This window comes from Salvelinus namaycush, chromosome 18 (assembly GCF_016432855.1).
Source record: "Salvelinus namaycush isolate Seneca chromosome 18, SaNama_1.0, whole genome shotgun sequence".
Classification (NCBI taxonomy): Eukaryota; Metazoa; Chordata; class Actinopteri; order Salmoniformes; family Salmonidae; genus Salvelinus; species Salvelinus namaycush.
In genome coordinates this window covers 7931370-7946609 of record NC_052324.1, presented here as the reverse complement: position 1 = coordinate 7946609, position 15240 = coordinate 7931370, and the positions used below count along the sequence as shown (strand labels likewise).

Genomic DNA, 15240 nt, shown 5'->3' with positions numbered 1-15240 from the left:
TGAATCATTTTCAAAAAATAATGGGTAAGTGTTGCACAATACAGGTATGCAAAGCTCTTATGAGACTTACACAAGAAGACTCACAGTTGTAATCGCTGCCAAAGGTGCGTTCCCCTGTTCAGAGAAATTAGTAATTTTAACTTGTTCGGTTCATGTCACATTATACATATTGACATTACCAGGTTCTGACCACTAGATGGTGCTGTTCCTGCTATTAGGTTGATATTACATATTAAAGGGATAAGTCATCCAAATTTTAAAATTACAAATTCGTTTCCTTAACCTATAAGCAGTCTATGAATACCAATACATGCTTTGGTTTTGTTTACCTGGTTACGGTTTCAAATGCCAACTTTTTTTGCATTTTTGGTACAAATTCAATGCAAGTCAATGATACCTATATTAGCATGTTTGCACTTCATGTCCAACTTATATTATGTAACTTCATTGAGTTAATCAATATTTCTTTACTTTATGAACCGCACAAATGCTAATATAGGTTCCATTACATTGGATTTGTGCCACAAATGTTAAAAGGTTAGCATTTGAAACAGTGGCCATGGATTGCTGTCATAACTTGTCCAAAGTCTACGTGTAGAAAACAATATGTAATTTTGTAATTTGGGTGAACTATACCTTTAACATTGAGGGGGGAAAAAATCTTTACACTTTTCCTACCTAATAGGAGGAACAGCCCAATCTAGTGTTCAGAACCTGGTTATACCAGGATGTATTATGTGACATGAACCTAAAATCTTCAATGACTAATTTCTCTGAACAAGGTAAATTACATCACCAAATTTGCTGGAAATACATTACATAGTATGAAGAAACAATACTTCAAGCCCCAGCTCCATACTACTTGTCAGACATACAAAACTGATACTGTATACTGGTGGTGGTTGCCATGGGGTCTGGGGGGTCCATTGGTGGCTTTTTAATTTATTTTGTGATTCCTCATGTCCTACTCATTGGTAGAAAAAGGTTTGTTCCAAATGTGATGCTGGGTACTGTATTTATTGAATATTTTATGAATCCTATCAATTCAAATGGCCAATGTGGGTGCAATCAATTAGCTTAATTCCTCAGAAATCAAATTATATTGCAACAAAATAATTTCGCAGCAATGCTAGTCTAAAGAAATGATTTTAGAACAATCTGAGATGGTTGGTGTCAATATCCTCTTTCTTGCGCTTATTTGAGGTGTATCGACCCATACTCTACTGTGTGTCTCAGCTCTGGCAGCTCAGCTCTTAGAAGTCTGTGCAGTCAGGTCTGTTTCATGTCTCTCCATCCCACCCCCACTCCCAACGTTTAAAGAGGGGAGTATGTCACCTCTTAAGTATTATCAAAGAGTTGTGAACCCTGAGGTGTGATTTGATCAGCCTAATTTGGGCTGCAGCTTAGAAGACTCCACAACCCCCTACTTACCTACACAAGGCCAATACCAATGTCTCTTTCCGTAGAGGCAGCGGTGAAAGTCCTTGTCTTTCTCACTTTGTACATACAGTATGATCCAGATGATGATATGCTTCTCAAAATATAATGTTATTTTCATTTGTTTCCCAGCGGGATGCATGTTCTTGCAGATTCTGCTCACTTATGGATTACTTTTCCTGATTTATATCACTGCTTGACTTCTTACCACCGTCAGGTTGAGAAAGTTGATCCGAGCAGGGATGTTCTCGCCGTAATTACACACATCATATGAGTGGTGGGTTACTTTGGTACTCTGTAGGTCTAAATGTGCTCCTTAAAAATAACGGTGGATATATGGCAAGTGTGCCTATATGATGTCTGGAACATTGTCAAGGTAGCACATGAAAACGTTACATACCACAATGGACATGGGGCTTACCTATGTGGTTGTGACGTTCCTCAACTTTCAGAACGCAGTATTGCGTCTTTCAACAGTCACGCTGCTAACATTCAGAAGTAGACAGAAAACCCTCATTTGGAGTTTTGATTGTATGCTGTGTGCTGTGGACTTGGGCAAATGCCATCAGCTGATTTGAGGTAATGTGTGTGATTATGGATATGATAGATCCTGCACTTAGATGTTGAAGACAACAGCTCAGAAAGACGAAGCATCTAGACAGGCTTATATTTTAATCATATTTGAGTTCTTAAGCTTGCAGAGTATGTTCCATATTCATGAAGTCGGTGTGTATATTCACTGAAGAGTAGGGGCATGCTTTAGAGTGAGATTAAGTGTTTTAGTACAAACTTTACTAGAGGGGGGAATAATGGGTATATTGCCAAATTTCATTCATGCCAAGTTATGGTTCTTCTCAAAATCAGATGCAACCATATACGTCTGTTCATGAGGCTGACAGAATGTCATAAAGTAGGTTCCTTTATGAGATATACTGTACTATCACAAAACACATCCTATTCTCAGCAGAACACATGTTATCCTTAGCAGGACTTGGCCCCATACACTAAACAACGTCCGTAACAGATTCCAGACATAGAAAACCGAAACTGTGGACCAATGTTGATTTTCAAAAGGAAAACACAGTTTGCTGATTTCGATCTGCCTCAAAAGAACATGATGACTGACTTTTATCACTGTTGAAGACGCATACATTTCTTACATTCCTTTAACACTTATTGTAACCTACTTTCTTCACATTGCATTGCTAATCTCTACACGAGGATTGGTTTAGTAGCCTGCTATATGTGTTTGTTGAGAGTCCCAAACCTAAATTGGTGTGTAGCATTAATGGTCGATCCCAGGAAACCATCTGATTTATTAGATTCAGGGAACCAGCCCATCTGTCTCTGTGAAAGCATCTTGTGGGAGACAGAATCAACTAACAAATGGAGCAAATTCAATACATACTCCCCACCAATGCATGCTAATGAGAATGATGTCCTGCTAATTGCCAACATGTGTGCTTCAAAGAAGTTAATGTGCCTCTTTTCTGTTTTCTTGGCTCTTGCAGATGTTAACGAATGCGAGAAAGAACCTTGTAAAAATGGGGGCATCTGCACAGATCTGGTTGCCAACTACTCTTGCGAATGCCCTGGGGAGTACATGGGAAGGAACTGCCAATACAGTAAGTGCTGTGTCTTTCATGATCACCCTTGCCTGGCTCTTCTGCGTACAACTGATGACGTTGGTAGCTAGTGCTGGCAAACAGGGCAAGAACTTTGTGAGGGCTTTAGGTAATGGGATCGTTCCATCTCCATCTCTCTATCCATCTTTCTGCATGTAAATCCCCAAGCGTCTTCGTCTGTGTGCTGCGGAGATTGTTGTCACGGATTCAGGGTTGTTCAAGACGAGACTGACTTTGACCAAAAGCTCCGACATGATTGCAGACAATCAATGAGGAAGATGTTGCGAGGGACACACGCACACATATTTTTAACCTTACCCAGACATCACCAGACATAGTCCCTGTGTAGGGACAGGCACAATCTCTTATAGTTACAGCGATGTGCTAGTTTTGAGTAGTCTGGTGGGAGCTGAACTGAATATTTTATAACTCAGACATTGGAGCAACTTGTGGCACCGTCTAGCAGAAATTCTGTAAAAGATAAGGAAAAGAAGTGGCCAGAGAATGTACAATATGCAGTCAAGTACTGCTGCGGTGGTTTAGTATTAAAGTTGTCGTTGAAAACGATAAGTCCACACACATTTATGTATAATCGGTTCTTGTGCTATAAATTTACCTGTGGAGTGCAATGTTCTATTATTGTCTCATATTGGATCTATATCTTACAGTATGATCATATACTACATCATTTCACAATGTGTGGCTATGAGGAACGTTTGGGCTTTAGTTTGAAACATCTTGCCATGACATCACAACCAACACATGGATAAACCACTCACCCCAAAAAATTGATGACAAAGTTTTTTCCCAGAAAGGTCATACTGAAGCATAGTTAATGCTTTCCTGGAAGAAGACTAATCATTTCCTTAATTTCCCGTCTCTTATTTTGTGGTGAGTCAAATAAGTGAAGTCACTCATTAACAATTATCCGGCATATCCCCCTTAGCATTGCTTATTCATAGCAACCGCTTCATGTCAGTTATCAGAACACAGTTATGCAACCACAGTTATGAGTTCAGAGATGATTACCCACTTATTTGATAAGCATCAATATTGGAAATATGGCACCACAGTGAATACCATTTCCACCAGCAATGTTTGGTCTCTTTGACACATTCAGAGCTCAGTTCTGATTTCCGATCTGTATTTTTTTAATTTTGAATGATTACGCACTGATTCAGGAGCAGACAAAATTACTTTTTTAATCGGGCAAGGGTTGGGAGCCTTGAACTGTTTTTCAACCTGGCTTCTGTGCTTCACCACAGCTGTTAATGTGAAGAAAATTGTTTGCGGGATAAATTGAAGTCTGCCAGATAGCAGAGTCCTTTTCCAACAGAGGGAAATATCACTACAAAGTGCCTCCGCATTTACAGTCTGTAAACAATTTAATCTAGATATGCTCCAGAAAATCATCATAATGTCCTTATGTTTGTATTTTGTAAAGGTCCCAAGTGTGAAGGTTGTTTGTTTTTTTACCTTATAATCATGACATTTTCAATGTCTGAACATTTTCTATGGAGCAATACTTTTTGAGTTGTAGAACATTGTTTTTGTGCACTGCAAACCATTGAAATGGGAAATAAATGTAAATGTTGCTATAGATATTTCATCTGAATGATGGTTGGCAGTAGAAAACTCAAACAAACAATGTCTGTGAACTGTTTCATAAAACACAAAACAATCCATGGACAATCCAAAACAATCCATTCATAAACAATCCATGGAAAGTTCGATTTTACCATCTGATACCATGTCAAGTCCTGAACAATTCTGGCATTGTGATACACAGGAGGCTGCTGAGGGGAGAACGGCTCATAATAATGGCCGGAACGGCGCAAATGGAATAGCATCAAACACATGGAAACTATGTTTTTCATGTATTTGATACCATTCCACGAATTCCGCTCCAGCCATTGCCACAAGCCCGTTCTCCCCAATGAAGGTGCCACCAACCTCCTGTGATTGTGAAGGAAATCCATAACAAACTGTTTGAAATACATATCATGCATGTGAATATACCAATCCATGAATCAGTGGCAAAACTCAAGGGCTTGTTATTCTAAATCTATCAGGCGATCTTCCTCTGTTGAAAAGTAATTATTGGAAATGAACAGTGATACTTGTCTGAGATTTGATAGCACACATTTACTCATACCAATGTCATGGGGCAACCAGAGTGTCAGCCAATGTATTCCTTCAACCCGACCAAGGCAGCTTTCATTGAGTGCAAACCCTGTCTTTGATTTGGATGAAAACTGGAAATCAGACGAAGACTACTAAATGCTAGTCTGAGAGCTGTATGGAGGAGAGAGAAAGTAGCCTACTCTAGATGGTTATTTGCTTATTTCCATGGCTGCACAGAATGAGAGGACTGCTCACTGTCTCTCTCATCTTCAAAAGTGGCTTGTTTTTCCAAACCCTGGAGCTTGTTGCCTAAAAGAAATCTTGTTCGTTAGTTAGGACATTTCTGGATATTGGGTCTGGTTTCCTCTCACTGTTAGCACCCTACCATGATTGTGTCTGTCTAGCCTCAGGCTAATAGCTATATCACCAAGCAACTGTTCCTGCCTATAAATATTTTGGGGGATGTCTTGAGTGTGTCATTCAATAGGGCCAGGGGTGGTTTATCTCAAGCAAAATGAGTGTAAGTGAGTTAAAGGACTGCCATGAGGATTGGTGAGAGTTCAGTAGGGACTTAATCATGCTAGTGAATGCCCACTGTTATGGTGTGTGTGTGCATGCATAGGTGTGTGTGTGTGTTTCTGTGTGTGTGTGCATCTTGTCAGTGGGTATTCACAGGAAATGAGAAAAACATAGTTCTGTGTGTGTGTGGAATTTTTCTTTTTACGAATCCACATATCAGAATGTGTTTGCTATTCTCTCCCCATTCCTCCAGTCTTTCTTCTCCTGAGTATTGTTGCAGTTACGTTAATTTCAGTGTGGCTCTAATTAGTCGCTGCTGTAGGTTGGCCTTGTGGGAGATGGATTCAGCTGTCACATGATAGCGACGGTGGCATTAGTGATGTGTGCTGTCGGAGGGGCTGATGTATGCACAGGGGGCAGCAGGCCGAGGCCTAGGGCTGCCAACCACAGCTGCTCTGCTCTGACGAATGCACGGCTGGCAGACAGCTCATTAAAGATGCGCCTTCATCCCGACAAGGTGATCATTGTCACAGAGTTGCGTTAGCGTTGTTATAGTGTTGCTTCTACAGGATTGATAAAGTGTTAGAGCATTTGCTAAGGCTTAGTTGCTACAGTGTTTTTCAGTGTTATAGAATGGCTTCCCTGGCAATACAGTTGGGGAGTGGGGTGGGGCGGTAAACTGAACTTGTTTTCTGGACAGGCATTATATGATAAGGGCATGGTTCATTGTACATGATGCTGCCAGAGATCCCTGACAAGCGTGTTTTACATATGTATTGAGTGATTGTGTGTGTGGTAAGAGAGCAATAGATAGCTAGTGAGAGAGTTTTTCGAACAAACTGTTTAGCATTTATGTTTACAGCTGTTAAACTAAGCAATGTCAGTACAATAACTGTTCGTCGGAGCTTCAGGAAATGGGTGTCCATGGCCGAACAGCCGCACACAAGCCTAAGATCACCATGTCCAATGGCGGCGAGCTTCACACCACTCCAGCTGAAGCTTGGCATTGCACATGGTGATCTTAGGCTTGTGTGCGGCTGTTCGGCCATGGAAACCCCTTTCATGAAGCTCCGACGAACAGTTATTGTACTGACGTTGCTTCCAGAGGCAGTTTGGAACTTGGTAGCAAGTGTTGGAACCGAGGACAGACGATTTGTACGCGCTGAGCTTCAGCACTCAGTGGTCCCGTTCTGTGAGCTTTTGTGGCCAACCACTTCGCGGCTGAGCCGTTTTTGCTCCTAGACGTTTCGACTTCACAATAACAGCACTTACAGTTAACCGGGGCAGCTCTAGCATGGTTGAAATTTGACAAACTGACTTGTCGGAAAAGTGGCATCCTACGACGGTGCCACGTTGAACGTTACTGTAAGGCCATTCAACAGGCAATGTTTCTCTATGGAGATTGCATGGATGTGTGCTCGATATTATACACCTGTAAGCAACGGGTGTGGCTGAAATAGCTGAATCCACTCATTTAAATAGGTGTAAACATATACTTGTGTGTATATATTGTGTAGTTTCCATCGTGTGTCACACCAATTTACCGTTGTACTTTGAAAATATCACACAAATGAACGATATGGTTTGGATTAATGGTTGCACTGATTTTTCTCAGTGTAGCTTCATGACAAACACACAGCATACCTTACAATATTTAATGTCAGATATGACAAAGTGCCCTATTATAATCAAAACATTAGATAAGTTCGATTGTGCATCTGTGGTCACAAAACGGACTCTGATATCCGGTATTGAAATGGCATTTAAATTAGATTTTTCGTGATTACATTGCATGTAACTCATATCAGTTATACATTAGGACTAATAAAAAAAATCCAGGTGCGATATTAAGTCATACCATGAGGGAAAATCAGAGTAGGAAAAGTCAGAAAAATTAAATAATGAAAGAAATAAGCCTTATAAAACAAGTTATTTGTAGTGAAGATGAAACAACAAAATAAAGAGAGTGACAAGAAGAAGAAAAAACTAGGCATATTGTTTTGACATTATTGAACTCTGATTCAGGAACGCAGCTCCGGAAAAGAATCCTTGTGAAAACTCATCATGAAAATACAGTAGGTGTCATAAGTTTATCCTGTGATGTACTTTTCTTTGATTCCGCCCAAACCGTATTTTGATTGAGGAATGAAAGGATGAAGAAAAATACAGAATTGTATTATATTCTCTGGTCTGGCATAACACGATTTAGATGGCTTCTGCCAAGTACCACGGAAAGGCAGCCTTTGGTAAACATTAGTATTCATTGCCAACCTGCAAATGGAATTGGGATTATATGTCAACACAATGGTACTATGGCAATGCTTAGCCATCACTTTTATACTAATGTTTGATAAGACAGCAAATATATTTATTCTCCCCAAAGAAAGTTGGGTTATTTTGAAACATAACCCTTTTTCCATCAATATATTTCTGTTAGTAGAAGCAGAGGACCAGGTAAAGCTGACAAGAGCAAAGATGTAGGTTGAGATTCCAGACTTAAGCAAGCACAAAGGCCTTTTGGGGAGACTGACATCTCCCACTTGCCACTATACTCATATCTGCTCTTACAATGAATTGATCTTCTGGCAGGCCAGGTGAAGTTCTTAACAAAGTACAACTAATATACAGCAGGTAGAGAGACATGATCATATTGTACATAATATACTGTCTTCTCAGATGTTTGAGGATGAGTGCAATACAAATAAAATACAATTTCTTTATATAGCCCTTCTTACATCAGCTGATATCTCAGAGTGCTGTACAGAAACCCAGCCTAAAACCCCAAACAGCAAGCAATGCAGGTGTAGAAGCACGGTGGCTAGGAAAAACTCCCTAGAGAGGAACCAGGCTATGAGGGGTGGCCAGTCCTCTTCTGGCTGTGCCTGGTGGAGATTATAACAGAACATAGCCAAGATGTTCAAATGTTCATAGATGACCAGCATGGTCAAATAATAATAATCACAGTAGTTGTCGAGGGTGCAACAAGTCAGCACCTCAGCAGGAAATGTCAGTTGGCTTTTCATAGCCGATCATTGAGAGTATCTCTACCGCTCCTGCTGTCTCTAGAGAGTTGAAAACAGCAGGTCTGGGACAGGTAGCACGTCCGGTGAACAGGTCAGGGTTCCATAGCCGCAGGCTGAACAGTTGAAACTGGAGCAGCAGAACGGCCAGGTGGACTGGGGACAGCAAGACAGGAAGACAGGAAGACCACGTCAGTGACTCAACCCACTCACGTGACGCACCCCTCCTAGGGACGACATGGAGGAGCACCAGTAAGCCAGTGACTCAGCCCCTTTAATAGGGTTAGAGGCAGAGAATCTCAGTGGAGAAAGGGGAACCAGCCAGGCAGAGACAGCAAGGGCGGTTCGTTGCTCCAGTGCCTTTCTGTTCACCTTCACACTCCTGGTCTAGACTACACTCAATCATAGGACCTACTGAAGAGATAAGTCTTCAATAAAGACTTAAAGGTTGAGACCGAGTCTGCGTCTCTCACATGGGTAGGCAGACCATTCCATAAAATGGAGCTCTATAGGAGAAAGCCCTGCCTCCAGCTGTTTGCTTAGAAATTCTAGGGACATTTAGGAGGCCTGCGTCTTGTGACCGTAGCGTACGTGTAGGTATGTACGACAGGACCAAATCGGAAAGATAGGTAGGAGTAAGCCCATGTAATGCTTTGTAGGTTAGCAGTAAAACCTTGAAAACAGCCCTTGCCTTAACAGGAAGCCAGTGTATGGAGGCTAGCACTGGAGTAATATGATAAAATGTGTGGTTCTAGTCAGGATTCTAGCAGCCGTATTTAGCACTAATTGAAGTTTATTTCGTGCTTTATCCGAGTAGCCAGAAAGTAGGGCATTGCAGTAGTCTAACCTAGAAGTGAAAAAAGCATGGATACATTTTTCTGCATCATTTCTGGACAGAAAATGTCAGATTTTTGCAATGTTATGTAGATGGAAAAAAGCTGTCCTTGAAACAGTCTTGATATGTTCGTCAAAAGAGAGATCAGGGTCCAGAGTAACGCCGAAGTCCTTCACAGTTTATTTGAGACGACTGTACAACCTTTAAGATTAATTGTCAGATTCAAAAGAAGATCTCTTTGTTTCTTGGGACCTAGAAGAAGCATCTCTGCTTTGTCCGAGTTTAAAAGTAGAAATTTAGCAGCCGTCCACTTCCTTATGTCTGACACACAGGCTTCCAGCGAGAGCAAATTTGGGGCTTCACCATGTTTCATCGAAAGGTACAGCTGTGTGTCATCCGCATAGCAGTGAAAGTTAACATTATGTTTTCGAATGACATCCCCAAGAGGTTAAATATATAGTGAAAACAATAGTGGTCCTAAAACGGAACCTTGAGGAACACCGACATTTACAGTTGATTTGTCAGAGGACAAACCATCCACAGAGACAAACTGATATCTTTCCGACAGATAAGATCTAAACCAGGCCAGAACTTGTCTGTGTAGACCAATTTGGGTTTCTAATCTCTCCAAAAGAATGTGGTGATCGATGCTATCAAAAGCAGCACTAAGGTCTAGGAGCACGAGGACAGATGGAGAGCCTTGGTCTGACGCCATTAAAACCTCTAGGGTTTGTCTGGCCAATATCCGGTGAAATTGCAGAGCGACAAATTCAAAATAAAGAAATACACATAATAAGCATTCATAAAATATACAATTGTTATACATCGGCTTAAAGATGAACTTCTTGTTAATCCAGCCGCTGTGTCAGATTTCAAAAAGGCTTTACGGCAAAAGCATACCATGCGATTATCTGAAGACAGCGCCCCGCTTACAATAGCATACAAACATTTACCAGCCAAGTAGAGGAGTCACTAAAGTCAGAAATTATTCACGTACCTTTGATGATCTTCATATGGTTGCACTCACAAGACTCCCAATTACACAGTAAATGTTTGTTTTGTTCGATAAAGTCCCTCTTTATGTCCCAAAAACTCAGTTTTGTTGGCGTGTTTTGTTCAGTAATCCAATGGCTCCAAGGCGGTCACAACAGGCAGACGAATACATACTAAAAGTACCAGTAAAGTTTGTTGAAACATGTCAAACGATGTTTATAATTAATCCTCAGGTTGTTTATTGTCTTTATAATCAATAATATTTCAACCGGACAATACCGTTTTCAATAGAAAGGAAAAATAACAAACGGTGAGATCGCCCAAATCAGGTCTGCATACTTCCTCTGTCCTCTGACCAAAATGGCTTTTACTCGTCGTTTTTCAAAATAAATGCCTGAAACCATGTCTAAAGACTGTTGACATCTAGTGGAAGCCATAGGAACTGCAATCTGGTTCCTAACCCATTGGATTCTCTATTCTCTATTCTCTAGGCATTGAGTTGAAAAACAGCCACATGAAAATAATTCCACTTCCTGGATGGATTTTTCTCAGGTTTTCACCTGCCATATCAGTTATGTTATACTCACAGACATTATTTTAAAAGTTTTGGAAACTTTAGAGTGTTTTCTATTCAAATCCAATATTATATGCATATCCTAGCTTCAGGGCCTGAGTACGAGGCAGTTTACTTTGGGTACGCTTTTTATCCGGAGGTGAAAATACTGCCCCCTACCCAAGAGAGGTTAAAAGGTAATTTACTACCTTCACAAGTGCAGTCTCAGTGCTATGATGGGGTCTAAAACCAGACTGAAGCATTTTGTATACATTGTCTTCAGGAGGCAGTGAGTTGCTGTGCAACAGCTTTTTCAAAAATGTTTGAGAGGAATGGGAGATTCGATATAGGTTGATAGTTTTTTATATTTTCTGGGTCAAGGTTTGGCTTTTTCAAGGGAGGCTTTATTACTGCCACTTTTAGTGATTTTGGTACACATCCGGTGGATAGAGAGCCATTTATTATGTTCAACATAGGAGGGCCAAGCACAGGAAGCAGCTCTTTCAGTAGTTTAGTTGGAATAGGGTCCAGTATGCAGCTTGATGGTTTAGAGGCCATGATTATTTTCATCATTGTGTCAACTGTCAAGAGATATAGTACTAAAACACTTGAGTGTCTCCCTTGATCCTAGGTCCTGGCAGAGTTGTGCAGACTCAGGACAACTGAGCTTTGGAGGAATATGCAGATTTAAAGAGGAGTCCGTAATTTGCTTTCTAATGATCATGATCTTTTCCTCAAAGAAGTTCATGAATTTATCACTGCTGAAATGAAAGCCATCCTCTCTTGGGGAATGCTGCTTTTTAGTTAGCTTTGCGACAGTATCAAAAATACAATTTGGATTGTTCTTATTTTCTTCAATTAAGTTAAAAATAGGATGATCGAGCAGCAGTGAGGGCTCTTCGATACTGCACGGTACTGTCTTTCCAAGCCAGTCGGAAGACTTCCAGTTTGGTGTGGCGCCATTTCCGTTCCAATTTTCTGGAAGCTTGCTTCAGAGCTCGGGTATTTTCTATATACCAGGGAGCTAGTTTCTTATGACAAATGATTTTAGTTTTTAGGGGTGCGACTGCATCTAGGGTATTGCGCAAGGTTAAATTGAGTTCCTCAGTTAGGTGGTTAACTGATTTTTGTCCTCTGACGTCCTTGGGTAGGCAGAGGGAGTCTGGAAGGGCATCAAGGAATCTTTGGGTTGTCTGAGAATTTATAGCACGACTTTTGATGATCCTTGGTTGGGGTCTGAGCAGATTATTTGTTGCGATTGCAAACATAATAAAATGGTGGTCCGATAGTCCAGGATTATGAGGAAAAACATTAAGATCCACAACATTTATTCCATGGGACAAAACTAGGTCCAGAGTATGACTGTGGCAGTGAGTAGGTCCGGAGACATGTTGGACAAAACCCACTGAGTTGATGATGTTGTCACGTGGTGAGAGTGGTCTCCTTGCTTTCCAGGCTCACAGGTTCACAGTGTTTGCCCAAAAGGTGAAGGTCACATCACAGACTTTGATGACTGGTGCTGCAGGCTAATGCTGTGGGGTAGTGTTTCGTGACACATCCTATTGTCTAGGGGAAGCAATGCCCAAGGCTAGTCTTCTAAAAAGTGGACAGTTTTGTCAACATGCTGACCAAAGTCAGTAGACATCAGTTAGGCATACTTACTGTGACCAATTTACTATATACCCATCTTATCTCACGTAAGTGTTAAACTAAGATATATTGTTGTGTGTCATAAACTGTCTGCATGCTATGACAGAATCGGGGGGTTGGATGGTTTGGGTCCGGCGTTGGCCTGGCGGTTGGGAACGTTGGACCGGTGGCCGAGAGGTCGCTGGTTCGTGTCCCCAAGTTGGTTGGGTGGGGATCTGTCGATGTACCTTTGAGCAGGGCGCTTGACCCTGATTGCTCATGTGGGTCGCCCAGGATGGGAGTGTCTGTTAAATGACTGGAAGTAAATGTTGAGGGGCTTCACTGCAGGTGCAATGTGGTTTTAAAATTCAATAAAAATAAATCAATAAATATAATTTTTGGAAGACTAAGTCGGGCAGTATTTGCTGTTGATGTGCATGGTTCTTTTTAAACATCAGAGACTCACATTGCTCTGATATAAGATCCAGCTCAGTCTTAAATGATCTCCCAACTGCAATAGAAGTTCTGAGAATACTACTATTGGCAGCAGAACATCTGAAGAGAGAAGACCGCTTTGGAATAAATAACCGCACCAAGCTTTTCTAGGGTGGATAGAACAACTAAATCAGTCAACAACATTGTTTTAGCCACTAATAATGGATCGTATCTGGCATAGCCAACGATCCTTAAGAAGGAGGTTAACCTTATTGTCATATGTTACCTGTTGAATGGAAAAAGCTGGAATACTTTCTAATTAGTACAAATTAAAACAATATTATAACAATGGACTGTAAATGAAATCACTCCTCAATGTTTCTTTGTTATTAGCCACTCGGGCAACAATAGTTTAGTCGTTGCTAGCTTTTAACTTACCCAGGTTTACAAATTCATCCTCAATCAGAAGTGCTATGTCAGTTAAAGAATTACTTGTCTGTAATTATATACAATTATATGAAGTGGGTGCCTGATGGAAAGTACTCATTACAAACTAAGCATACGAAGCAGGTCTGAAAGCACAAGACACCTTTATGCTTGAGCCTAGCTCAATGACATGCTGTTTTTTTCGCCTAAGGAGAGTGCCATAGTTAGCTACTCAGCAGTGTTTTGCCCAGCGAGGCTGTTAGTTGGGAACGCTCAAGGGTGTTGTTTACAGAGGCCTAAAAGATGCTTTGCAAAGCAGTGTCATAACAGCCTTGTCAATGCCCCACTGAGCAAAACACTCTAATGGCATTAAAATCAAATTTCATTTGTCACATGCTTCGTAAACAACAGGTGAAGACTAACAGTGAAATTCTTACTTACAGGCCCTTTCCAACATTGCAGAGAGGAAAAGGGAAAAAGAATGGAAAGATAATATCGCGAGGAATACATACACAATGAGCAACAATAACTTGGTTATATACACGGGGTACCCATACAGAGTTGATGTGCAGGGGTATGAGGTAATTGAGGTAGATATGTACACGTGGGTAGGGGTAAAGTTACTAGGCAACGGGATAGATAATAAGTGGTAGCAGCAGCGTATGTGATGAGTCAAACGAGTTAGTGCAAAGGTGGGTACAGAGGAAGCTGCGGAAGAGGAAGCTGCCCCGTTTGACCTCTTCAAGTCCTCACAGTGGTCCTCTTAACCTGAAACACAGGGACGGATGGTTGAGACGCAGCATATTGAATTGGTCTGTTTTGCAAAGAGAATGACATTTTGTTTTTATTCAATATGATAAGTCAGAAGATTGTCAATCTCCCATTATCTACTTGACTTTATAAAGTGTCCATAATTAGTTGTAGAGCTGAAGTTAAAGATGACTCATATCTATAGCACAGCTACTTTTCTCCAGATAGCACCAATAGATCAAAAAACGGACAGTTATTATTGCTACATGGTCATTCCGAATCATTCCATTCCCATCAGATATCACTCTAATTGACCACAGCGTGAGGTAGGTGAAATCTAATAAACTGTCGTGTGATTTGAGAACAAACCAGACGTCTTTGAACACAGACTAGCTATTGTTCAAAGTCTCATCTAGGATAGTAGGTGCTAAACACCTGCGATTTGAGGGCTGTTGTGCAGCTATCGAAAACAATTGCTGTTAATGCTTCCACTTAAAAGTACTGATGGAAGAGCAGCCAGAATTTGGCATATCTTGGCAAACAGTTACTCACTGGGATGGGCATGTGACATATCTCTCTTTATAATGAGATTTTCTAGGAATTGTTTGATTATGGTAAATTACACCATTGACAAGGTGCACATTATAGCGGGGGCACAACAAAAATAAGCACTCCAAGTTCAGCACAAGAAGCATTTTATCTTTGAAGGCATTGGCAGAGTTTCAAATCCACAATATGTGGCTGGTAAAATGCTGCTATTGTAACTGGAGATGCTGCTTAGCAGTTCCTAAGTAGGAAGAAAGAAGGCCTGGAAAAAAGCTGAGTGCTCTGAAAAGGATTTTAACACTTTGGATGATTTCATTAGACCTGTATTTGTGTCATGCCTCTCCACTT

The 15240-nt window shown here is 40.9% G+C and overlaps 1 protein-coding gene across 1 annotated transcript in view; it reads left to right on the top strand.

Annotated features, from left to right (window-relative positions):
- The window catches only part of LOC120063523 (EGF-like repeat and discoidin I-like domain-containing protein 3), a 249839-nt gene that overhangs the window by 134867 nt on the left and 99732 nt on the right, over positions 1-15240 (top strand). Inside the window, exon 5 of the mRNA XM_039013893.1 lies at positions 2949-3062. Coding sequence (XP_038869821.1) covers positions 2949-3062 — 114 coding nt within the window. The remainder of the gene's footprint in view (positions 1-2948; positions 3063-15240) is intronic.